Below are 27166 nucleotides of genomic sequence, written 5' to 3' on the forward strand. Positions count from 1 at the left end.
CTGTAATGGTGTGCCCAAATTCCAGAAGAAAAAGTGAAGCGCAAGGAGCTGGTTCTGCGGCGCCCAGAGGGCCAACTTGTTATACGTTTGCTCATTGTCGACAATAAACCTGAGAAGGGTTGATTTCCCGCTTCAAGCCTTTCCGTTGATGAAATAAGGTGCATCAATGCCCTCTCCGCTCAAGTAGTTACCAAAGTCATCCCATGAATCGGTCGGACCTGGCGGTCTGAAGATCCATTGAAACGTCTCTTGATAAGCGGCGCATATCTCTTCGTATCTCCAAGCCATTTGACGAAAGTTCAACCATTTCAGTATTGTCTGGTTTTGCGGTGTAGATCGATGCAGCGAGCTGAGTTTACCCAGGCAATCCTGTAGCTTTTGCTGTATTACTAGATTTGAGGCTGAATGTGACTGCATAGCCATCAGTGTATCTTTGATCTGCTCGTTTTGTCTAATGCTTTCAGCGCTATTTTTGTCGCTTGACTTCTGCAATTCCTTCATGTGGGATACGATATCATCGTTGCGATCGTCGACATTGGATTGAAAAGCGAGTATTGCTGCAAGTGTCAAGGCACTCTGGAAGCTCTCAAGCTTCTCGACAAAAGCAACAATTGCTTCGTGTCGCCATCGAATTCTGATAGTGTCTTTCAGAATGTGTAGGAAATTTCTTGCCGTTCGAGAAGTCGAAAATGTGGACAAATAAACTGCGAACTCGTGTCCAGCTTGTTCGCAGTCTGCTGCCAAATCGACAAGATGCTACAGTCCTGGAGTCAGCGAATGACTGAAAAGTTTTTGAGGCTCTAACCCGATTCTCTTAAATGAGAGGTCTTATGTAGCTGCTAGCTTGAAGACGAGATCTGATAATCCTCGCGTGCTTCGTAGAGCTTAATGCGAAACGCTGGAGATCAGCAATGGATGATGATTCTCCATTCTTCTCGATTGCACGAGCTTCGGATATTATCTTGCTAGAAAAATCTACAAATTGCATAACGTTGCCCGCAAGGCTGAGAGCAGCGAGTGCCTCCATTCTCTCCAGCGATGGTGCTTGGCTGTGAATCCTTCGTATACTTGATATGGAGTGTTCCGTAGAGTGATGTGGAGAGTCGGTTCTCTAGTTTTATAGTTGAATTGAAGTACTAGGCGTCTTTGCGTATGAGAAGCACGAGTGATCAGTGGGAAAAGCAGTTGAGCTCAACAAGGCTATGTCAGAACAAGAGGCAATTGCGGAGTGCGAGGGATATTATGTGTCCAGATATCGACAGAAGGCTATACTGGCATTCTCTCTCGTGTTACAACGCGTGGCGCTTTTTGTGCCACCAACCTTATCCTACTAGAATTTTGATACTTGTGAAAGAAGGCGGAGATCAATAGCCTACAATCCTGTGAATCTAAAAATTGAAGGTTTGAGCCTCGGAATAAATGAAGTCGTTTCGATGTGCAGTTTTCTTTTATATTACATATTTCAAGTGTAATTCAGCCTCATATCATTTCCCATAAATTTGATAGCCCTGGCTGTTCTCAATCCCCTCTAACCACAAATATCATTCGTTCCGTTCCACTCATCCATAAAGTTCATTCATCTTAATTTTTCTCATAGGATCACTCCCCATGCCCGCAAAATTTGGCTCCCCATTCGATCCATCCACCTTATGCCCCCAGAACATTGGAGAATCTCCTTGCCATTCGTCTACCAAGTCAGCTATTGTTTGAAGGTGTCCGTATGTTGCTGGTAGTGGGCCACATGGTCGTCGAAGACTGATGTAGGTTGCAAAAGCGCAAGTAGCAAGGCACAGACGGTGCAATAGAATATTTGTATGGTAAACATCATTAGTCCAGGTGACATGTAACTGTTGACGCTCAAACCGAACATCCAATGAATGAAGGCCTTGAACAAAAACAATATCATCGTCTCCCAACTCTTCAATGCCGCTGATATGCTGCTATAGTGTGGGTTAGTACCTCTTGAAGATGTTGCCTGGCGGAGAATTCTCTCATCGCGAGATAGATTACAAAGGAGTTCTGCACAGTGAAGCCCGATAGTAAGTGGAGCTTGAAGAGCTGATACGATTAAGATGGTCAGAAGGCACACTGGGTAATTAGGGCCATCAGTCCAAGCAGTATATATTCCACACATTTCATAACTCGGCAGGAGGTTCCAGGGGCATTTATCCAAATAGCTAGGGATACTCAAATGGAGTACGACTCCGAACCAACACAACCCGAGTGGTACAATTGCCCATATGAATCCCAATGCCCATTTCACGTCACTATGGACAGTCAACATAGATCCTTGTTTTTTCTTTGGGATGCAAGGGTCCGAAATTGTGTGACGATCATGGACAGATTTCATGCACCGCTTTTGGTTCCTATACAAAGGGTGTGTGGTTGATGCTTCGAGGCAGGTAAAAGTCGCATCGAGTGGGCTGGAACTCCAGGTCGGTATTTTGGTCATGATGAACGACCAAGTGGCGAGTCCTGCTTGGACAAGAATGCTTGATCCGAGTATCAAAAGAGATACAATACTCATCGTGCTATCTTCGTCCATTGCGTTGAAGTAGGACGATATTGATGTATAAGATAGGATGACACAAAGTAAGAAGGTGGCGTTAGAGTACCACTAAGCAAGGATTAACACTACCCTTTGGCATACGTCTGTAGAGAAGTAGTAAATTCAGGCTCGAGATACAATCATCACCATGAAAATTATGATTCAGAACTTACCGAATTGGACTTGGAAAATTTTGAGCTTGAAAAGAGGCGAAGGTTAGAGTTGAAACCGTGTCGTCCTTCCCGTTGCAAACACCACCTGAGCGATGTACTATGAACATAACCCATGCTTTCATTGAGAAGCGTTACTATCATATTAACAATGAGAGGAACAATCTCGCCGACCATTCCACTGAGGTCATATCCTGGATCGCCAGAACGTCCGCGATTAGGATAAAAATATACACCAACTGCGAAGGTCACGGAGCCAAATATCCAACTAATAATCAAGCCAACAATACAAATTCGGCGTGTTTTATTCGCCCGCAAACGATCACCCAGCTGCTCGTGGCGAGCCTGCAGTGTCGTGCCAAGTAATGCCATGGAGGAACGCTCAAACTATTCTCTCGAAAGTTCTTCAATAAGTTTAAGGATGTGTGATGAGTGTAGAGAGAAAAGCAACAAAGAAAGATCACGGTGGAAAGACAACTTAATGACTTCATCCACACTCGCTGTACCAGACTACCCGACTTCGGATACTCATAAACACCATGCCGAAGCATAAGAAGAATTTACTGCCCATAGATTCTAGACTCGGGATAGACTTCCCTCATTAGGTGTTGAACTGCAAGTTTCCGCATTGGTGTAGCATTTTGCCATGAATCAGCCTTACCTTGCTTCATGGCATGTCGTTCTTGCTCGTACAGCTATAGCGTAACCACAGTCCACAACGAGTTAAACGATCAAGTACGCCCATTACCCCCTTCTCCGCATATTCAAAGCAAAATGTGTCAAGCAATGCAGTACGCTGTGTAAGTAAGAGACGTTATACTCTATGATTCTCTATAGTTACATAAGAAAATGAGCTTAGTTGCCCATTCACATTGGTAACCATACTCCCCACACTTGATCCCTCGAACGCGAATCAAGTGTTCAATAGTTATTATTCAACGATGCTCTTAACAGCCCCTTTTCGCCTATTCCTGCCAATCTTCAACATGATATACTGCTTCGCCACTGTTAATTTCATCTCCAAGAGGTCTTGGGAAATGCAATCATACTAATCTTTCGATACGGTAAAGTGACATAAGGCTCCGACAAGCGCCAGATATACTCTATGAGTTTATCTTCTTCAAAAATACGGATATAAGGTCCTTGAAACTGATTCATAACAGGTATAGTGATAACCTCAACCCTTTCTCTTTCCCTTCCCCAAAGAAATAGCACAGAAAAGATGGTAGTACCTATTCAAAGGTGATTTCGTTCATATCACGCCCGGCGCGTAGGATGCAGACACCCAAATGAACATCAGACCAGGGTTTCCAACAGTTCCGGATAGCAGACCGCCAATAGCAATATCTCAATTTTCGAGTTCATTCCGAATGTTGAAAATACTCAAAATAATGAGTCTGCCTGACAAAATGAGTTCATCTGTTGATCTCAGAATACAGATAAAGAATGTCGGTTTCTGCAATTCTGTAACAGGTCACGCCAGTGCGTAGCTCGTATTCTTCTAGCAACTTTTTGAATCTCCTTTTGAACGTGGCAGTCGTTAGATTTGTCCATCTGATTTTCGGCATATCCCACCTTAAGCCTTTTGCTTCGTCTTCTGATTGAAGATCGAAGAGAAGTTCCTTATCGAGGTCTAATTTATTTCGTAAAGAATGCTCAGGAATCAATACTCCATAAAGATCACTGCGTTTAGTTACAGGCGAACTCAACATGCGCAGAGATTCACCGATGTCCACTGGGTCGAAGAATACTAGCTCACTTTCCCTCTGAGACTCGGCTACGCCATTCTCGTGATCGTCACTTCGATAGTCTTCAATCACAATCGTTAAACTTTTCACATTGCAGAACGTACATAATAGTCTAGCAAGCTTGGAAGTGTTGGCTATCTTATCGTTTTGATGAAATGCGGACCCTTTTAACATGGGCTCATGTTGAAAAGCAATATGACGAATTTTACATGCCTCGTATGATGTCATAGGTTCACGACATTGCCAGCCGCACACACATACTATTTGTTCCCCAAGAAGTAATAATATGTCTCTTTGGTAATCGAAGTAGGTCTCAGCAAAAGCTCCAACAGACGGAAACGCTCGGTTATATTTTATGATGGCGAAGTTGTATGATTCCCTGCAAACAAGCAACAAGTTTGGAATTTGTGCATTTGACGAGAAACCACATTGACCATCATGCTTGATGCGTGCCCGAACTTCTTCCAAATCTTTGATATCTTGCGGTAGTATGTCATCCATACCGGTACAAAGAATTTTAGATGAACCAGGGCGAGCACCGTCTTTGCATCTATCCGGTACAGCCAAATCTGAGCGTACTCTAACCATGGCGTGCTCACAACGTGAAATCGCATGCTTTTTTAAGAATACAATTCTCGAGTCTGGAATGGCGAACCTCCATATCAAATATCGAAGGTCCCTTGGAAGCCGTGAGAAGGACGCAGGTGAATGGTCGGTGTCGATGCTATGCGCCATACTGTAGTAATTCTTCGGTTTCGATTGTGTGCTGGATTATTGAATTTAATCTCTGATACTGAAGAATCTTAGGCATTTAACCTTAATTATATATCAGTTTGCCGGATCTAAGTCGATCGAGAAGAGTGAAACGATTTTCTATCATGCTACTTGTGTATATTACAAGTTGGAAGGAGCATCGCACATAACAATGTTACGTACACTAAACCCTTGTCGGCAGCCACCTTCCTTCTGATGTCTTGTTCGAACCACAATGTTCTTACCTTTCAAGATTCATTTGTTATCGCCATACATCTGTGGAGAATGAACTTGTCCATCCAAGTCCTTCTCAATGCACCGATCCAGACTTTACTATCAGATTATACTTCACAGTTTGGGGCTTAGATTTTGGAGTGCCATCAAGCATTATCGACTGAGAAGATACAAAGATCGAGAAATGTCGATATTACGGGATCTTAGTGGAACTTATGTATGTGTTTCTTCATCTATCTATATACTACCTAGTATTTTAAAAAGCCTTTCGATTTCTCTGTTATTTGTTTCTTTTGGCACATGATAAGATACATGGGCGCTTCTGCAGTGTAACGAGCTTGCCATGGGCTGACAATGGTGTTTCATTACAAGATTGTAACCTCAGCTTGACCTCACCTCAAGAGAATCTCCGAGTAAAAGAGCTTCAATCCTCCCATGCCAGCGATTTATCTCGAGTCATCTCCTATACTTAACTTCCACTCACTACTAATCGCCATTTACAATGACAATGGCTGAGACGTTCACAACGATGATGGCAGCTATCGCATGCCAAGTTCTTCTTTCCCCCATTCCCGAACCATCCACCCTAAAAGTTATCTCCATCTATCTCTCATCGAATTGTATTCTCTTCTTATACCTTACATTTACAAGCACCGGAATCTTTCAAGTCATCATTCATCTTTTTACTTCGAACGCAACCTTTCTCCTTACTGCGATTATTCTTACTGCATTTCGTCGGCTATACTTCTCTCCTTTATCTCACATTCCCGGACCAGCACGTTTCGCTCTCACGAAATTATTCATTGCTAACGAATACAGACTCGGCCGTACATCTCATACTATTGAGGCTCTCCATAAGCAATACGAAAGTGATGTCGTTAGAATAGGTCCTAACGAGGTTTCCATCATCAATGCGGATGCGGTAACCAAGGTATTTTCGGGGAAATACCCGAGAGGTACATTTTATGAGGTTGGAGCTATTAATGGAGAGCTCAATTTAAATACGACCAGAGACTATGGAAAACACACTCTTGTAAGTGGTTCTGATACTCTATGGTTTTATACATCATATGAACAAGCGATACTCCATGCTGACCAACTTTGACAGTGGAGAAGAATCTGGTAAGTCTTTGATTTTGTATCTAGTTCGATTCTAAATTTGTGCAGGGAGAGAGGCTTCGTAAGCAGTGCTATCAAGCAGTATAACACGAGGGTGGAAATGCATGTGGATAAAATGATACAAATATTGCTCAAAGCAAACGGGAAAGAGGTGAACGTTTCAAAGGCAATGGACGACCTTACTTTCGATATGTATATCAACCCCTAGTACGGTCAAAACATAGCTCACAGAGTCTAATTATTCCAAGCATGGCGGATTTGAGTTTCTCAAAACATGCTGGCCTACAAGATGGCACAGGAGACAACTCATACATGTCATATATCCATAAGTATATGACTTTCGCTGTCGTAGGTAACCACGGCCTATGTACATCACCCCATTTAACATACAAACAGATTATTGGATCCCTACGAAATCTAGCACAGCTTCTTACGTACATGCCCGAAACCTCCGATGTTCGAATGTTCCGCGAGAAAGGCGAAACAATGCTTATGGAACGACAAGAACGTGGTTCAACCTATCAAGACGTCTTCTCCTACTTATTATCCGCAGATTCAGGTAGTGGTGAGAAGTTTACTCAAAAAGAGTTGAACTCTAATGCCAATTTAATCATCATAGCTGGATCAGATACCACATCTTCAACATTGACACAGGCGTTGAGAGCACTTGCGAAAGAGCCACGAATACTTTCTAAACTTCAAAGAGAAATTGATGAACTATACTCAGCCACTGGCAGAGACAAGGAAATAACTATCGATTCTATCAGGAATCTCGAATACCTTAACGCGGTTGTTGACGAAGTTCTACGATTATATAATCCCATTCCATCTGGCCCTCATGCAACGACTTACCCACAAGGCATCGAGGTTGGAGGCGTACACATTCCAGGTAATGTACAAGTTGAGATTTCGCATTTGGTACTCATGACAGATGAGCGATATTTTCCACAGGGGAAAAGTTTTATTCCGGAACGATGGACACGTGAAAGACCCGAGTTGGTGAGAGATAGTAGGGCGTATACACCCTTTGGTTATGGTGTTCATTCGGTAAGTTGAGGTCTCTATGGTACGGCGAATCCTCAGCTCGAGCGTTTTATTTATACACTTCCCTCATCATGAATTTTTAGCGGTGGGTATGAAATAAAACTCACAATTACAAAGTGTGTAGGCAAAACCCTGGCGCTCCATGAACTACGCTTGGTCATTGCGCGTATAGTCCGCACATTTGATATCCAGTTTAGTACCTCGCATGATGATGTACTTTTTGAACGCGAATGGAAGGATTATATGGTTGTTGAGGTTGGAAATTTATGGGTACGATTCTTGCCGCGAAGGCTTGAAGATATCGCTGCGTGAAGTCTGGATATTGGTACTGATTTCTATCTATTCATCTCTTCTTAGTTCAAGAAAGTCCATCGATTCAAATGAAGCTCACATAACCCTTTTCATCACTCATGACCGATGGTGTTTCTTCTACCCCCAAGTATCATAACGCCACGGAAATTTCCATACCCTCAGAGTGAATATTCCAACCCCCGGCACCAATTTCGCTCACCTTTATAATCCCGAACTGTCCCCTTACAATATCCAGTGAAGCAGACACCTCCGTGGCGCAATGGTAATATGATCGATCATGCCCACAAGAAAACACTCACGTAACATTCGAGGCGTTTTCTCAAAGGTGTCGGGCGAGGGGAACTTGAAGTCCAGTTCGAGCGAATCATTAGGATGCTCGGCGAGTGATGGATGGGAAGATGTGCATTCGCATTTAGTATACAGTCAATCCTGTATATACTTGATGGATATGGTAATAAGTGAGTCTGTATATCTTTTGTAGTTGAGGTTGGGGAGTAGTATTTTTTTGTGGGGCTTTCTTCGAAGGAGGGGTCGGATGAGAGAGGGTGGTGGGATGGAGGGGATGGAGGGGTTTAGTGAATGAATGGTTGGAAATGGTGGTGGGGTATCAAATAATCTTTTGGAACTATAAATCAGCCTCTCTTCTGCTAGCGCATCCCTCGAGGTTTATAGTTGCAGGTGTAGAATGAGATCTTGTAGGATTTCGACGACGCACAAAATGCCAATCACTTTTGCGACAGATAATCAATTCTTTCAGTATCTGCATGCGCTATGGAGTTGCTAACTTACATGTGTTTCACAATCTCTTGTGAATGAATATAATCCTATTGATTTTTATCTTCTTAATTACCATAGATATATGTATCTTGGCGATTCAATCCTACCAACTCTCCACCTGACCTAATATCTAACACGTGTATTTTCATCACGCCTAACAGCTTTAGCGATCCAGGAGTGGTTCTGCAAAAGAATCTTCAACAACTATTAGCTAAATAGCGGTGTTCCATCTGCACACTACACGCCTCTTGTTGCTTTCCAGAGATCAGATTCGCATGAAGATTGCGTCATCAATTTTGTTTGGCTATTAATGACTCCTTCATGATAGCTGGGAAGATGCAATAGATTTTCTCATCTGCAGGCATCAGATCATTCATCGCGTAGGTATTATCAAGGAGGATTGATGTACCATTGCGGGGTAATGGGGGACGTATAATTCCCAGCCAACTAGCAGCTAGCTAGCTTTCTCGACTTAAACTCTGCAGAAATGATATATATGGAATGGAAATGGCTATCCTGCCAATACTACTCGGTATGTATGTGTCTATGTATTCATAGTAGGTATGTGTCTATGTATATGGATCAAATTTTCATCACCATTACTCCACTCACAAACTTGTCAATAAACATATACATCGGCGGTAATGATCACCATAGAGGCACTAGCCGAATCTCAAAAGATTTTGAATCAGTATTCCGAGATTGTTAAAGTCCCAACAGAAATTACCAATCGCGTACGCCTCGAAGCAGAAGCAGAGACCGCGATTATTCTCAAAGGGTATGCTTTCGAGGACTTAGAGTATCATCCTAGACTCATTCTGTCGGTAATCTCGTCACTCCACCTCTCCATAAAGTTAAGGATTGTTGAAAGGATAGTGGTAATGCGTTTACTACCTGTGATGATACGACTTGAGAGGTAGCATCAGGCTCTAACAACACGGCGCTGGAGATGTAGCAAGTAGGTATTAGTATCAGATTGTACAAAAAGAGAATTACTACGTAAAAACCGGGTTGGAAACAGAGGAATCTATACTGAACAAGAGAATCAACAAAGAGAAAGTTATGAAAATAAAAATGTACACGAACGATGTCGCAAGCGCACCAGCGTAGAATAGCGACCAAGAGGAAAATCACAGGAAGAGGAAGAAGATATACATCTCTATCCAAATTCCAGACGAAAAGAAATGTATATATATCATTTAACTCCCCTCTTTCAAGAATCTCATATCCTCACATCCTCGAAGAGAATTAAAACCACTCGGTCACTCCCATCCCCCATTCATAAATCTTTACTCGTAACCTACAATTGATTACTCGTCACCTCATCCAACCATCATCTACGTAGTTAAATTTCCAAGACCAAGATCACGAGACACAGAAATATCAAATCAACTTCTAATCAGCCCCAGTCCCAACCCCAACATCAAAACCACATACCAACAAATCATGCATTCATTCAACTTTCACTCACTCTTAACCTTAAATTCCATCCATCCCAGCCTTCCCTCTCAGCTTTCATCCCCACATATCCAAATACCCCACCCCATCAAAACCTCGTATCATCCCAACCTCTCATTATAACTACCTATCTACCTGTCTACCTATCATCCCCAAAACTCTACGTCAAAATCAAGAATTGGTATGGTTTTCTTTATGCGCAGTGTAGAAATCAAGGCAGATGTATGTTAGTGCGGCTGTGTTATTTATGTACCTACCTACCGAGCTACCTATCCATGGATGGATGGATCCATCCATGTCTTAGATGAAACAGTGTGGCGCTGTTTATATGTGGCTGGGTTGGAATGGAAAAGTCATGGGACCTTGGAGGGTGATTATGTAAGCGGGGTGTGATGGAGGCGGTGATAGAGTAATTAATAGGGGTGAGGGAAAAGATATGGGAAAATGATAGATTTTTGGGATTTTTTATTATTGAAAATGTAAATTATCACCAGCTTAAGTCTCACTTGAAAATGCAAATTGTATGTGGATGAAGATATAATATTGATATAATATTAATTAACTAGTTCATCAAGCGTCTCCCTATCACCAGTCGACAATGACTGAATTCCTAGCAGATCATTCAAGATAATCTCTCCTCAAAAATATCGTCGTTATCAGACATCATCACACAGCCACCCATCACACCTCCCAACTCCCCCGCTCAAACAAATACTATTCATACAAGATATATCCCAGAATCCCATGTATCAAAACGCCGCATTGTCGTATATAAATGCTATTTTCCCAAAGCCCCCTTCCAATGCCTATCCCGTAGGAGAATTCTCGTATACGTTATGTATGTAAAGTTACCGACACCAGAGGTAAATCGTTTCGGACGTCGTGAAATATTGCATGCACCAGACTCATCTCATTACATTATTCTTCCAGCAGAACAATGTCCTGAGATATCTTCTCCCCCCATGCATGTTTGAATTAAACTTCTTGAATAGAAAAAACTCTTTATCGCGATTCAGAGGCTGAGCTGCCACTGCTACTGCTACTGCTATCCATGGAAGTGGTGGCATCGTGGCCGGTTCTCAGAGTGGCGTGTGTGTTTGAACCCATGGAGTTGGCACTTCTTCGGCGTGCGGATTTGTCGGCAGCTTCCATTTGTTTTCTGGTGTGCTCGTGCATGGATCTGGCGTAGTCAAAGAGAGAAAAGGCATCTGGAGAGCTTTCATGCTCTTCGTGGGACATGTAGCCGTTGGAAGGATATGAGGCTGTTGAGGAAGACATTTTGTATGTGAAAATAGAGATTTCGAGGATGGAAGACTTGAATTTGAAGTTTTGAGTTGTTTGATTGTATTGAAAGACTTGTGGCTATCGTTCTTGAACGTTTGATTGTTTGCTTTGATTGTGTGTAGATGTGAAGCTGGATGATTGTTTGATATGGAAAAGAAATATCATGCGGTCTCAAGCAAATATATACATTCTGTTTCTCCTCAAACTTAGATCACAGATAGACAACCTAGCAGCCTATTACCCTGACTAGCAGATTAGTGGACTAGTGGACTAGTGAACTGTTAGACCCTGAAATTTGAAAAACAGGAGAACGGAGCTAAAAGATCTTAGTGTGGGATTTTGGGCTGTCGATGAAGAGATCCTTGAATTCATTATGCATCATACTTGCTTATCATCCAATCCAAACCAAGTATCTACTGAGTTATGGTAGTGAGCCCAAGGTCAGAGCTCCAGACGGTTAAAAAATATGGTCAACTTCCAAATCAGGCAAGACCCTGCAGATCGTGACATGAGACAAGCGTCATGCGTGGACGGGAAGCGTTGGCCAGTTCTCAACCTATGAGGTTATTGAAACGAAGATGATAAAGAATACACAATTGTTACCAACCTGGCTAGCACGTACTTGAGAAAACTATCTCATGTACGAACTCACTATGTAGATAATCTAATCTAGAGATCTGCTAGACTGCAATTACTCGAGTAATACAAAACTAACGAAGAATTCTGCTCAATCAAGCGTCGTCGTCTAGTGCGGTAGATAAACTTTCACCGAGTCGTGAGGAACTGGGTAGTTCCCAACTCCCCATTTTGCAAAATCCCATTTACGAGAGTCTAAAATCCATATTCCCAATGTTCTGCCAACATGGAACCCATGACATTGCAACAAACTTTCTATAAACTTTAACAATTTTAATTTGAAAAGACAAATAAGCAATAACACAAATTACAAAACAAATAACTCAAATTTTACGACCTAAACAATACCGATATCAACTTCCTCGGGAGAATTCAACCAAACACAATCACATCAACATTCTTTGATCGTCATTGGGTGTGTAACTCGTCCCAGGGGAAAAAGAATAGGAGAATACTCTGCAGGGCATGCACAAAAAGATCATCAAATTATTTTACCCCAGACTTGTGAGATGTTGATCAGAGATGTCATAGTGAAAATCCCTACCAAGCTGATTCCTCTGATGATCTGTACATACATAACCTTACATACAAGCAAAGCAGCCAAAGTCGAAAGCCAGACCAGACCACCAAGATGAGAGAGTCCAGAGTCAAGACGCATATTTTCAAAGCATACCTATCTGGGCTAGAAGAGATCAAGGTACGCAAAGACCCATCATTATGGAGAATTATGGAGAGAAATTAGACTCAAAGACATCTAGAATCTAGATACTTAGATTGAGTCTGTAAGTACCTAGACTCCCAGGTAGATGTCATTGTCTCGGTCCCCGTTCCATTCTCTAGGTGAAACCGATGTCATGTTCACAGTTCAATTCAAGTGTCACACTCGGATTCCTCCCAAGCACCGGAAAGTGGGAAAAGGGCACATTATCGGATAGACACATCATTCTCGTTAATTCAACCAATCAGATCATGAAACCTTCAGAATTAATGGAGAGTCATGGATAATTACGTCGAATTGTGTAACCTTACTTGCTGATGTCATCAAATTCTATGCAGTTTATGTTGGTTTGTGCGGCCGCTCCCGCCGATCATTATATCATTTTCATCATCATCGTCATCATCATCATCATCATCCATCAATCAAGCACGCACGCACTGCCTGCAACTACTGACTACTGACTTTTGCTCGACTGACCTCAAGTCTGTTCGGCTTCCAACCACTAGGTAGACTTTTACCCAGTCACCCTCTATTTCGGTACACTTTTGTCATTTCGCCAAGAAGGGGACGACTAGGTTATTGATAATCATCAAATTATTCAATTGATTTACACATGCATCCGTCTTCAAGGGTTCGGGGCAAATAGAGAGAGGAAACTATACAGGCGGGTCAAGGACAATTGTAACCAAACGATTCACGACCTGCATATGTCCGTTCAATTCATTCAATTCGACTCGGCCAGCTTCACTCGCCGGAATATCGGTACGATGATAAAGAAGATTCGGCTCTGAATAGTGAAAGGGGGATAGGCATTATCCTCCGCCCAGTAATCTTCTCAAAGATTTTGAGACCTCGATTTCCCGTTTGGTTACCCCATACTTCCAAGAATAGTATTGCATTGGTTGCTTTCTATTGTAACGAAATCCTTTGGGATGCAAATCATTCAAGGGCCGAGACAACTATGATGTACTGTAAGGTTACTTTTGTCCCTCGCTTGCGGGCATATTCCACAGAGGTGTCTCCGTAATTGCTTCTGTACAAGCTGCTGGTCATCCATATTCTCCCCACTTTTGTATACTGGAGCTTTCCTTATGGCATCACTGCATCACTGCAATGCTTTCGAATCTTCGATGTCTTTCTCAATAAGCGCGTCATGTTTGCCATAGCACAAACGTCCTTTTCCCTACGAGGCTACATGTGTTGCACCGTTGAATGATTGATCTACACCCTCTCCCGGTCTTTTTGAGGTTTCCTTTTTCAGTAGCCTCTTGCGTCCACTCACGGTCATCAGTTGGGATTTCACATTTTATCCGAGAGAACGTTCATTCAGTTGAAACAATCTACGGGCGCTGATAATATTCGAACGAAATACTCCCGCATTACTTCTCTCGGAAATGAGGGGACAGGGCGACAGATCAAATCCCTTGTTGGATTCCGCTGGGCTGCTGTGGCAAACTATGTCATTGGGGCTTAAATTCTTGACAGATCTAGCTTTGAGCCTATTCTTCCTGTCTTGCATCCCATTCAAATTACATCAATGAGGAATGTTATAGGTATACATGTTGTTTCATGGGTCACATTCAGGTTATCAGATTAAAGTAATCTGACCATTAAAACTGCCCACTTCAAATGCAGCTCGTGTTGCCACTTTTCAATTACCTTACAGCGCTCACCATCTACAGCAATGTAGGCTGCAGCTCAACCTCGCCATTTCATCATCATTACTTCACCAACCTTCGAGCTGATGACATCAAAAGTCACCACATGTCAGACGAAAACAGAACAATGATGGCATGATTACATGCATCGCCTCTAAACATCTTTCATAGGGGTTGGTATGATACAATTCAATGATCTACCTCTAGGATGAAGAGGTGCCACATATTCACAGACCAGACTGTGCGTCGAGAGTCGAGACTTAATATCTTCCATTCATTAATTTATCTGCATGTACGGGTAAAGGAGTACATAGCCCTGGCCTACACCTTGTGCAGCAAGAAATCCTTGTGACGTAAGTCGAGAACCTTGGAAATCTCAATCTCGATTTTCTATCATGTGACCCACTTTGCGACGACCAAGTCCACTCACGTTGGGTCATTGTATTTGCATTGCAAGATGTTACGGAAGTATCCGTTGATATGATGCAAATATCATTCGATAGAGAGTTGATATTGTTGTGTAAAGTAATTGGAATATACAACTGCAGCTGCAGCTGCAACTGATACGGGAAGTTTGGATGTTCCGTAATTGTGTACTGTTATTATCGTGATGATCATCATCTAGGAATGGGTCATCTATATTGGCACTGACGAGTGTTACCTGCCCCCCTTAATCGCGATGAGAATATCCATCGCATTACTCAGGTCAATTATGATGATTCTGAGCACGTCAGAGGTCAGGGTCGTAGCTTGTCCACCAGAAAGTTCTCATTGAATTGTGATGCTTTCAATGCTGTTGACTCCAAGGTCGTTCTTGAGTGTCTATCGACTTTATCAGGCTTCATGAGCCACCTCAGCCACCGACCACACACAATCATTCTTCCTTACAAACCAGTCTTTTCTCCTTTCCATGCATCAACTTCAAAGTCTGCGATGGTGAAAATCGGAGGGAGTTTGAGGAGGTTCATCTAATCACCTCATTTCTATTATGCCTTCATCTTATATTCATTCCATACATCTCGTCTCTCGCATCTAGTTGTTCATTTCTTATCACCTATTCTCACAGTTCTCGTTCAATGTCATCACAAATGACCAACCATTCGCTATATAATATCCTCCAACATCTCTACATGCTCCAGCTGTGAAGTATCTGTCTCTGAATCCCCATACGATACTTTGCGAAGGCATTGGCTAATCATCATCCTACTTCTTCATCTACAGCGACAGCACAAATGCGAAACTTTATCATTTGAAGCGCACCTACACGCACAAACACGATTCGACCTACAGCACCGAATACAACGATCTACCTACATTACTTTATACATCTATCTCTACCAATAATGGAACAATAAATCAAAGCGCCAAAATGCCAATCCACATCTGGAGACTATTTCTATACCTATCTATATATACATACATGGGAGGAGCTGTGTGAAGATATAAGGAGGCATATCAGTGATATCTTGAATAGAAATAAAGGACAAACCTACATGGAAATTCTATGTAGCTTTAGTATCAGCATGACGGAACATGCTTCCTCTCTTTCTTTGAAGATACTACACAAATTACCCGTATTTCTTTCTCTCCTGTCCTCTCATCCTCTTTCGCTAAAGAAATCGAGTGAGTGTGATAGATTAGTATATTGATCATTCATCTATTAAATTTCATTTCTATCCAATTCTTCTAGTCGTCCTTTTTATATTGTACATATATTCCCGTATTTCTATTTAACTATTTTAATCCCCCCCTCTTTGGGTTCTCATCTTTTATCCATAGGAATCCCCACCGATACTCCTAACGCGAGAAAAACACAATACTCATCGAGAAGAGATAGGAAGGTGTTGTATTACATACCTATATAGATAGAATAGAATCTTACTCAACCAACACTATTTTTCTCCTCCTCTCCTTTTCCTCTAATCGAAACCCTTATTTATATCCTTTCCATTTATATCAAATCTATAGACTAAATATCTCATTCATATTCATACTAACGCATCTATCCATCTATCTATACATAACAAACTTCCCAAATCATTCACTCACTTCGATATAGTGATTTATTCATCGTCTTTGAATTTATTTATCCACATACGCCATTCTTTCTTTATATGTATCATTCGCTTTTCTTTTTGCTCTATTTTACTATACTGTACTGTATTCGATGAAGCTCGATCTAAATGTGTGGTAAAAGTAGATGATGTTACATAGCTAGCTAACTATCCTCTAATACTCCTTCATTATTATCATTATCCCTCATCTCTCCATCGTCATCACCATCACTATAAACCCCACTAAACCCAGAAGAAAAAACATACAACTAGGTATTTCATTTCATTCATTTCATCCAAATCATTCAAATCATCCAAATCACAAACAAACCTATAACAACATCATAATCGATCCCTCCTCATCCATTTCGAATTTTTCAGCTATATCATTATATCATTACATAATCTCGATAATCAAGATGACGATTCCTTGGGGGAACGAAAAGATTTGTAGAATGTGGATTAGAGGATAGGATGTTTGTTTGTTTTATATATTGTGTATTTTGTGTATTCTTACCTCTTTTTTATCTCTTCTCTTCTTTTCTTTTCTTTTCTTCTTATCTTTTCCTTTCTTCGCCTGTTTCTTAATTTCTCTCCTCTCCTCTACTCTCCTCTCTTGCACTCCTATCTTCTTCTTATTTCCTCCCATACCATCCCATCCCATTCACCTCTTCAAACACAAAAATACATATCAATCTCCCCGGGCCATACACACAAACCCAACCCAAGAATTCCTCTCCTCTCTCATCTTCTCCTCTTCTTTCCATCCCATCCCCCTCCCTTCCCTCCTCTTTCGTCTAAATCTCAAATATGAATAATATCATTTAATTTAATTTAATTTAATGTAATCTAATTAATTCTGACTTGTAAGTTGTAAGTTGTAAGTTGTAAGTTGTAAATTTCAAATTATAAATCATAAAACATCTCCTTCATTTACCTATTTATAAAAAGAATCAGAAAACTAGATTAGGTTAGATACCTACAGCGCTGAAGAGTCATATTATAGAATGAGAAACATAGAATGAGAAAGCGGGAAATAAATTGTATATTGTGGAAATGTGTATTTAGGTACCTAGATGGGATAGATGAATAAATAAATGAATAAATTATAAATGAAATACAGCTTTTTTATATTTACTCATCTGATTCTAATATCAAATACCCAAAATCAAATAAACACCTCCTGATTAATATAATATAATATTAAAACATCAATCATCTTCTCCCTCCTAGAAATGATACGGAGCTATTAAGCGACGATTCTTTTCCCCTCCAATCTCCATTCTTCCCTTCCTCTCCCTCCCATTTCTGTTAATTCTTCGCCTACCTCCTCTTCCTCCTCTTCCCCTCTGCTATTCACCAATCCCCTCACAATCTTCATTCATTCATTCATTCCCCTTCCATCCCCTTCTTTCCCAATCATCTTCCTTCCACAGCAACAATATCTCCACAGCAACAATATCACCATTCATTCCCCTAGCCCCACAAAGAACTCCTTCCCCTTCCTCGGCCCCATCCAAAACCTCATCATCTATCAAATCTATCCCGAAGCCTACGATTCATAGTACCAACAGTACCACCCCCCTCCCCTCTCAAAACGGCTTCCCCCTCTCCCTCTCTTTCCTCTCCCCTTTTCCTCTCCCCTTTCCCCCTCAACCCCTCCGATTCGATTCACCACTTCCTCAAGTCCTCCAAGCCAATCCAAGTTCATTTCCACACTTCCATACATGACATTACAGATACCTATAACAGCTACTCATACTCCATACTCCATCTCCATACTCCAGTCGCCATACTCCAGTGCTCCATACTCCATACTCCATTCTCCATACTCCCTACTCTATGTTCTATTCTCTATATTCTATACTCTACAAACCATACTCCACAACCACACTAGCTACAAACCCTATACCACATTAATTTATTTAAACTAAACCTAAAATATATAATTACAAGCTATACATACTAAATTAACCCTAATAAACCACATTCTTAAACTATCAAAAGATCATTTTTTTATCTTACAATTCAAAACAATTCAAACAATAATTAAATTTTATATCCGATAGTCAATATCCTATATTATACCTACAAAGCCTAAATAAAATCTAATCATGAGATATCACTGCTTTACACCAGACCACCATCTTCAATCTATATACTCAAACGATTTTTAGCTAGAAGATATTATTACCGGATCTAATTAAAACGGTATACCTACCCTACCCACCCTACCCCTGCCACTTATAAAATTAACCCAAACTATTCACCTTCAAACATCAAACATCCCACCATAAAAACCCCCAAATTATCAAAATGCAAAAAATACATCTCTTACTCCTCTCTCACCCCCTCACTTCCTCACTCCCTCCCTCCCTCCCTCCTCGCCTCTCCCTCACTCACTCCCTCACTCACTCCTCACTCACTCCCTCCCTCACTCCCTCACCCTCTCCCTCTCCCTCACTCCTCCTAACCTCACTCCCTCACTCCCTCACTCCCATACTCCCATATTCCTAGCTTATCTTATCTTATCTCATCCTACAAACAAAACACTAAACATATACACATATACACATATACACATATACACATACCTAAATATTCAAACCTACAAACCCAAACATTTATCCATCATTTTATCCCCCAAGCACACATATACATACCTAAATACCTACACCTACCCAGAAAGCATACAACTACTCAAACACCCAACAATTTCAACTTCAATTTCAACTTCAACTTGAAGAACAATCAAAAAAGAACATCCAATCTCTTTATCAATCTACCCATATCATGCTTTCATTCATATCTACTTAAACTTTAAAGTTATATTGAATGAATATCAAGAAGAATAAGAAGAAAAAGATACCACGCTTTTCCTTCTCATTTACATCATACATTTCCTCCTCCCAATTATATATCGCCTTGGCTTCATTCATCCGTCATCTACATCCTTTTCTTCTTGTTCAAAAAGTCTCCTGATAACTAAAATGATAAACGCAAATATACTTGCGACCCATTCCCATGCATAAATAAAACCACCAACGTTCACAACGAAGAGGGTATTGAATATACAATTGCAAGCGGTAGCGTGACGCAGAGATACAAGTAGCATAATAGCAACGCAGAAATGCAAACAGAAAAGCAGTATAGACATTTTGGTACATGATTATTTATCGTCCTCGTAGTTTGCCTCCAGTCATCCTGGTCCCATTTATTTCCTTCCTGTATTCACCATTTCTAACCATTTTCTTGTTCTTTATATTTACTTCATCCCGTTTCCATTAGTTATGGCATACTCCGATGGGCTTTGTGCGCCGCCATATGGACTCTGAGATCCGTTTGGTTTCTTGGTTCGGAGGGTGAGTGGGAATGGGTACTCATCTGGGTCTTCCTCTTCACTATTAAATTATTAGCACGAGATCATTTTAATCATTTTTCGTGTGACTTACGGGAGCTTCCAGGAAACATAATCTTCCGTGCTCAAACCTTCACGACCTTCTTGCAGACTGGCGAAATCACCAGGTGTCATCATACCGGTTCTATCTCTTGGGGATCCGGGTACTGAGAATGGACGGGAGATCTTTTGTTCCACGCCAGGAATGAAATCATCCTCTTCTTCGCCGTCGAATGATGCAGGGTATGCTCTTCTTAACGCCAATTGTCTTGCCTTGACATACTCCATTCCCATGCGCTTCCAGTCGAGAAGATCGCTCAATCGCTCGGTACGATTTCTTTGGTTGATACGTTGACGTCTGCTCTTGCCAGCAAAATCAAACATGTAGCTGGTAAGTTGGTTCACCGAGTCATCGACACCCTTCATTCTACGGTCGACGATATAAATACCGTAATCCGTTGAGTTTTCAATCAACTCCTCCATATAACAACCGAAACCTGACAAGTTGGTTGTGATACTTGGCACACCCATGACTGTACACTCTGCTGGTGTGTAACCCCATGGTTCATAGTAGGAAGAAAAGACACCCAAATGAGTACCTCTTACGAACTCATCGTAGTCCATTGGAAGGACTGGATTGGCAGAGTTCAAGAACTCTGGGTGGAAGACGACCTTCACACGGTCCGAAGGATGGTTGAACAATTGGACTCTGCGGATCTGGTTCAGAATTGGATCTTCAGAATCATTTGCCATGTTATGAGTGACGATCGGTGGAAGTCCATGTCTCTTCATAGCAAACAGACGTCTGCGGAGAAGGATACGATCTTGACTGGTGATCAAGTCTTTCTCATCAGGCATCACTTCACCCTCATGCCATTTAAGGGCACGCTCGAAAATTCTCTTTCCGACACCGCGTTCAATAACGTCAACAGTGTCACGTAACGATTTGATTACGGCTTGTCCCTTGAGAGCTTCGACAGTTAATGATTGGGTTTGTGCTGGCATAATGATGAATGCGACCACGGTCATCTTTGATCCAGCAGACTTGAGGCGGTGGTTCAAACGAGCCAATGACTCTATGAACATGTCAACACCCTTATTTCTGTACTCATATCGTCCTGCGGTAAAGAAGTAAAGTGTGTTTTCGGGAATCAAAATCGTTTTGTGTCCATAGAATGACCTCTGACAAAATCGTGGATCTTCTCCTTTGCTTGTTGATGCAAGTTTTGAAACTCGTGCATGGCAGAGAATTTGGTGACATTCCGACCATTGGGAAGAACACCATCTGGCTTTCTCTTCAAGAGATGCTCAGATTCATATGCTGTGATGTGTGAAACAGTGGTAAAGACATCGCAAGAATGCGTCGCTGCACGCTCTATGCAGTATCTGTGATAGATACCACGTTTTCCTGCCTCGGCATCCACGTCAAACCATTGTAAGTTGTTGTAAAAGTCCACGGATCCTGCACAGAGATATCTTCCTAGGAGAGTTGCGTGGGTTAGTGAAAAATTGTAGAGTAAACATCGATACGGCGCTTTTTGCACAGAGGAAGTGCGACACCAGAGAGCCATTCGTGGAAATGTGCGATGACGGCCTTTTCTTTTTCATGTGCGACGAACTGTAGACGTGTTAGTTTTAATAATCATATGCGTGGCGTTATGCAATGCAGATGCACTCACACCTCTCCCAAGAACCACGCAACCAAGTAACCGAAGACAACGGCTTCGTTGGTTTCGTCATCACCAGGCGGAAGATGGGAATTCCCGCCGTATTCCACAAGTTCGCCTTTCCACTCATCCAAAAACCTGTAGGCACCTCTTGGGTGTCTATCAAGAGAACGCGTGGGCACCCTCAATCAACCAGCGGCCATATACCATTTGAATTCCTCTCTCTTCCTGGCTTCTAATCGTTTGCGCAAGGTGGGGGTTCGTTGGTGTTAATGCCTCGACTTCCACTGCCGCCTATCAATGTTAGCCATGCTTTTAGAAATGATTTTAATGTCAAGAACTTACCGATTGCCTGTTGAGAGGACCGATAAGAGTGTATCGGTCTCCATATTCTGCTGTGGTAACTGGTGCTTTTGATTTAATGACGGAATAGATACCACCAAACTGTAAAGGGTAGATGTTAGTAATATTCTTCACGTTACTTGCCCACGAAGGATTATTTCTCACCCTCGATTAGCAACCTCGGTGGCTAATCTACAAAGAGAAAGTGATTTTTACATCTCGGTTTTGTTTTGCCCGACATCTTGACTCAGGTTGCCGACAGATGTCGCTATTGAATCAGTTGTTAAAGGTGGGGTGGGTGGGAAACCTGCAGGCGAGCAGATATTTGAGAGGAAAGTACCAAAAGTTGAAGATCCAAAAAGTCTGTATGTTGAGGGAGCAGAATGTATGTGTTATTTAAAAGTGATACTGCGTAGTGCAAATGACAATGGTTTGGTTGCTTCGCTTCTTTCGAGTTTGTGAGGCTTCTTGGATGAGAGTTGTGTGGTGATCAAGGAAGGAAGCTCGGAGCGCCTCTGACGAAATTTATGGGAATGGTAGAACTAAGAGAGGCTTTCCCCACAAACTGCATTAGCGTTTAACCGTATGTCAATCTGGCTGTACGAATGACCTCTGCTGTTGTACAGATCATAGGGAAAAGAAAGCAAGACCAGTCAAGGGAGGAGAGTAGTGGCAGTCACCCCTCCATACTTTGGCCGTGAATTAGAAATCTGATCATTGGGCGGAAAACACTTACGACGTTGCTGTTCAATTGGTTCCCACTCGTTCTTTTGCTGGATTTTGTGGGATGGATTGGATGGGGAGAGAGTTGATAAGGGAATAATATTACTTTGTCGATGGATGATATGTGATAAGCCCGAGGCTAATATACAGACTGACACAGTAACAGTGACAAGATGATTGTACAACAAATAAGTGAAGAAAATTTTTCCCTTCTGCTTCCGTGGACACGTCGTTGATCACCTAACGATTGAGAGAATTGAGAAGAAGAAACGGTTGAATTTTTGGGAGATGGAGATTGGGATTGGGATTGGGATTGGAACTTGGAAGATATCTCACCAGTTTTGTCTCGTCTTTTTTTCCAAATTTCCCTTTCCCGGTATCGAGCGATAAAAAAGAAATCGGAAGGTTGGCCCAGATGTTGGTCGGGTCCAAGCTTTTCCTCTTTCGGTCATGGCGCTAAGCTAGATACGGTATTATTATGGAATTTTTGTATGGATCTGGAGGGGTATGGGACTTTTGATTGGCTGTACCCCAAGCGATATGGCAAATTGGGGGAAACCGGAGGAGGCGCTTCACTCTGGGAGGGTTTTAAAATCAAAGATGGCAATCCTTGTTTGAGATGTTGAAACATGTTGAACATGACGCAGACGGGATCGTGAAGCACTGCAAGCAATAAGAGCCATGGAGAAAGGCGCCTATGCAGTATTTACACTTAATGTGTGACTACTCGGTATGTCGTCGCTCCTGCAAACAATGTATGTAGTATATGGTATTCTCACTCTCCTCTTTGTGCTCTCCCCTTCCGTCTCACGATGGGCGTCCACAATGAGGCCACAAGGAAAAGCATTCATTAATCCCATGGCACTTGAGCACCTCCCTCCATCTGTCAGAATCCGGTCGGTTCATGTTCATGCTAATTACCTAGGTAGGTACCCAAGGTATTCATAACCCTGATATATGCACGAATGTGCCAATGAATTCGAATTTATGCAAATCGGTGCGGGGGTTTACAGTTTACAGTTTACAGGACCTCCCTAGGTAGGTAGAGAAGAGTCCGGTTCCTAGACCATCCTTCGTACAATGTACCGTATACCCCAGCACGTGCCCAGGTAGGCTACTATCTACACGATACTTTCTTGGCTTGGAGGAATGCAATGTATTTGGTGTGTATTGTGTGTATTCTCTTGCTTTTCTTCTCTTAGCCCTCTTGCATCTCTTCCATCTCTTCCATCTCTTCCATCTCTTCTTTTTCTTCCTTCTCGTAGTCCCCTTGCCTCTCTTAGTCCTCTGACCCCTCTTAAGCAATGTCATATCAAACGCTGCACAAACATTCCCAATCATCAAACGTATCCCCTCACAAAAACAAACACATCCAATCCCATCTGCTGCATGATATGCTGCTCACGGAAAATCCTTCATCATCGTCATTTTGACCACTTTCCCATGCCACTGCTGTCATAACACATGCACAACACATCTCCCTACATACACAATTTCAAGAATACCACACCACGCCGTAAATCTCCACCCAAAAGAAAAAAAAACCCCTTCCACTCCATCCCACTTCTCCAATTCTCCAAGTCTCCAGATATCCAATCTCCTCTTTTCGCTCTTACCCTCCAGAGATGATCCTGTCACCGGGGATCCGCTTTAATTCGGCCACAAACTCTTTGAACATACTCCGCGTTTGGGATCCACTTCCACATATCCACATTTTGCTAAATAAACCCCCCCAGATCAAAATCTCATGCAGCTAATCCGTTCATAGTCACATGATGCCTTTTAAGGTCTCAACCTTGGTCCCTTTATACCTTAGATCGATCCGGTCTCTTGTGGTCAAGACCATCATGGAATGGCTTCTCAAAGCTTCATCGGCAATCCCGCAATATTTGATGAGATTCATAAGAGTGAAGAACTTTCTTCGTATTAAAAAAATCTTACATCCTCAAAATTGTCTTGAATTCCTATCCTTCCCGAACCGCTCATATACTCTCATCACAATTCTTCAGCCCAACAATAAACCCCCCCAGCAAGTTTAGGCGCCACTCGTTGAGAATATCGCAAAATGAAGGAGAAGCAAGAGAAACACTGCCATCAGCAGAAATTGGGGGAAAAAACATCCCTTCACTTCACCGAACAATAATAGAAGTATCCGAGTCACCCTGGACAACCTTTGGATCTATGCTTTGACGCTGCTAAGCGCCTCTATCAGCGAGGGTTATTACGAAAATAAAACGCATGTCAACATGCCATGCATGTATGTGCATCCCTAGGCTCTCTTCGAACCAATCGCTTCTATATTGGGCATTGAGACATATTTTTTTTCTTCTTACGGATTTACTTCATGTCAATCACAAAAGTCAGTAATGTACCATTTCCGAAGTGGCTATGTATTCGTTGGCGATGCAGATGTGTTCATACCTTCCTTCATCTCATAAACCTGTTAACGCTCGCCGTGCAAGTACCATGGCGAACTTTGGGATCTCTAGGCAGTCAAGTACCTGCATTTAGGTGCAGCCCAAATGTTTTGACTCATTGTTCTCAAAGATAATGCAAACTCGTGGGGTTTTACCCTCAAAATGCATCATTCTTAGTTTAACCTTAGAGAAAAGTTTGATTTTCCAACAGAAATCCAGTGATGCTACAAAACATCCACAAAAATGAGATGATGCACTTTTCATTCTACAAACTCAATTTGAACATTTATCTAGGCGAACGGGATGATTATCCGAAACCCCGAAATCAACCCAATTCTTTCAGGACAACGAGCATAGTTCAGTCGCTTCTTTGATCAAGTACAAAGAATTGAGTTTTATGCGCAGTGAGTACTATTTTCTTAGTCTTGAGTCCCCGAAAAGCTTGTTGCGTTCGCTCTTCGTCTCATTTGAGAGTATGCATTCGCGAGCTCACGTTCTACATCACAAATTGAAACGAGTAAAATGCAATCACAATCTCCATGTTTGAATTCTGTTCGAGTACCAGACAATCATAATTTCCCATCTAAATATGGTTTTTATTATCCCAATGAATTTATCGAGGTTTTCTTGGCTGGGTCTATTTTTACCCTAGAACAAAGAAATGCCTAGTATTCATTCTCTGTTGTCATCCTCATACCGGTTGGGTCATTTTGCTACAATCACAAATCATCTTTCTATTTCACTCTTCCTAAGTCATTGGGGAAAATCATTTTTTGTAAATCAGTACTTTGTTTGGTTTTTTATGGGGGGGTTTTATTGTTGCCAGACTTCCATGGGTTTATCTTTCTCCGCGCAGAGTATATCACCAGGATATATCTACGACTTACCTTATTTAACCATGTGAAAAGTTATAATGAAAAAGTCTACTCCTCATCGAAATCACCAACTGTACCAGAATCAGAATCCAACCATAAGTTCTCACGAATCATGCTAAGTAATTCTGAGAGGCTACCATCGGACTCACTTGCAACTGTTGTAGAATCCTTATAAAGAGGGTCTGACGGTAACTTCGGTGAGATCTCCGTAGCCATTTGTTCTGAATCTTGAATTCGTTGTTCGGGTGATTGGAGTTGGATCTGTTTTTGGATTTCAGCAAATGCTTCATTTTGATCTGTAAGTCCTTGGTCTTCATCGACATTAGTAATCTTACAATCTGGACAATTACAATATGTACCTTCAGGCAAGGCTTCGTGATAAAGCTCTGAGCAAGAAGAACAGAGGCAACGGTAATCGTAATCATGCGCTTCCATCTGCTCACCTGTGGATTGTGTTTTTTCGATATTGAATACAATGAATGCACCAACACCTCGTGTTTTTAGTGTCGTGGAACCAATGAGGTTCCATGCTGAATACTTCCGGGTTTTCGATGTCGCAGCGGAATTTTTGGGCTTCGGTTGGGTGCAAAATGTCGCCAGATTCGTAGTCTTGTATCAATTCGCCAAAGTTCATAGTCTCAAACCCTTCTAGCATATTGGGAACAAAGTCGTTGTCCATTGTTTCAGAAGCTTTTGGAGAGAATACTTTGCCAAAATCAATTGGAGATGGTAAATCGAGTTCAAGTAAGGGGGCTTGAGCTCGGGTCTTTCGACGGGGTACCTCGGATATCCTGGGGGCGTTCTCTTTACCTTTCCGTTCGAGATCATTACTATTGCCGATAACGAATGTAGTTTGGCGAATGTTTGAAGACATACTAATTCTTGGAGGAGGACACTGGAGGTTGAAGGAAGATTCTCGTGAGTAGTCTGAGCTGTTGCTTAGGGAGTTTGGTTGTTCGCTATCTTTTGCTCGACTGTAAAGTTCTTGTGTTAATCTTTCTTGTTGTTTGAGTTGGAGAAGTAAATCATCCAAATCATCCTCGTTAGAATCTTCGACATCCCCATCATACATATTGTCTAGTGGGATTGTTTCGAATTCTTCCTCTCCCTCACTTGGAGCTTCGAGAATAAACTCTGAGCTGTTGTTGAGAGGTAGGTGAGAAAAGGCCCAAGATGGTTCTTCAAGCATGTTGTCGAAATCAACACTGGTGAAATTCCAGGATGGCATCTTG

At 41.9% G+C, this 27166-nt stretch overlaps 6 protein-coding genes across 6 annotated transcripts; 1 reads left to right on the plus strand and 5 right to left on the minus strand.

Annotated features, from left to right (window-relative positions):
- Positions 1-132: 132 nt before the first annotated feature.
- Positions 133-1027, minus strand: EAF02_008208 (uncharacterized protein; the record flags this gene model as incomplete). The annotated part of the gene is made up of 2 exons (XM_038904256.1): positions 133-734; positions 853-1027. The coding sequence occupies 2 exons, from the start codon at positions 1025-1027 to the stop codon at positions 133-135; spliced, it is 777 nt and encodes a 258-aa protein (XP_038755978.1).
- Positions 1028-4133: 3106 nt separating this feature from the next.
- On the minus strand, positions 4134-5201 carry EAF02_008209 (uncharacterized protein; the record flags this gene model as incomplete). Its single annotated transcript, XM_038904257.1, has 1 exon — positions 4134-5201. The coding sequence occupies one exon, from the start codon at positions 5199-5201 to the stop codon at positions 4134-4136; it is 1068 nt and encodes a 355-aa protein (XP_038755979.1).
- A 760-nt stretch (positions 5202-5961) lies between these two features.
- Positions 5962-7973, plus strand: EAF02_008210 (uncharacterized protein; the record flags this gene model as incomplete). Its single annotated transcript, XM_038904258.1, has 6 exons — positions 5962-6486; positions 6562-6575; positions 6621-6764; positions 6821-6920; positions 6969-7619; positions 7734-7973. The coding sequence occupies 6 exons, from the start codon at positions 5962-5964 to the stop codon at positions 7926-7928; spliced, it is 1629 nt and encodes a 542-aa protein (XP_038755980.1). The 3' UTR covers positions 7929-7973.
- A 3192-nt stretch (positions 7974-11165) lies between these two features.
- EAF02_008211 (uncharacterized protein) lies at positions 11166-11441 on the minus strand (the record flags this gene model as incomplete). Its single annotated transcript, XM_038904259.1, has 1 exon — positions 11166-11441. One exon carries the CDS (start codon positions 11439-11441, stop codon positions 11166-11168), a length of 276 nt encoding a protein of 91 aa, XP_038755981.1.
- Positions 11442-19778: 8337 nt separating this feature from the next.
- On the minus strand, positions 19779-22160 carry EAF02_008212 (uncharacterized protein; the record flags this gene model as incomplete). The annotated part of the gene is made up of 8 exons (XM_038904260.1): positions 19779-19914; positions 19966-21028; positions 21091-21390; positions 21441-21528; positions 21592-21715; positions 21771-21871; positions 21923-22021; positions 22116-22160. The coding sequence occupies 8 exons, from the start codon at positions 22158-22160 to the stop codon at positions 19779-19781; spliced, it is 1956 nt and encodes a 651-aa protein (XP_038755982.1).
- Positions 22161-25982: 3822 nt separating this feature from the next.
- On the minus strand, positions 25983-27162 carry EAF02_008213 (uncharacterized protein; the record flags this gene model as incomplete). Its single annotated transcript, XM_038904261.1, has 2 exons — positions 25983-26377; positions 26424-27162. 2 exons carry the CDS (start codon positions 27160-27162, stop codon positions 25983-25985), a joined length of 1134 nt encoding a protein of 377 aa, XP_038755983.1.
- Positions 27163-27166: the final 4 nt, after the last annotated feature.

This window comes from Botrytis sinoallii (genome assembly GCF_014898435.1).
Source record: "Botrytis sinoallii strain Bc 23 chromosome Unknown BSIN_015, whole genome shotgun sequence".
Taxonomy (NCBI): domain Eukaryota; kingdom Fungi; phylum Ascomycota; class Leotiomycetes; order Helotiales; family Sclerotiniaceae; genus Botrytis; species Botrytis sinoallii.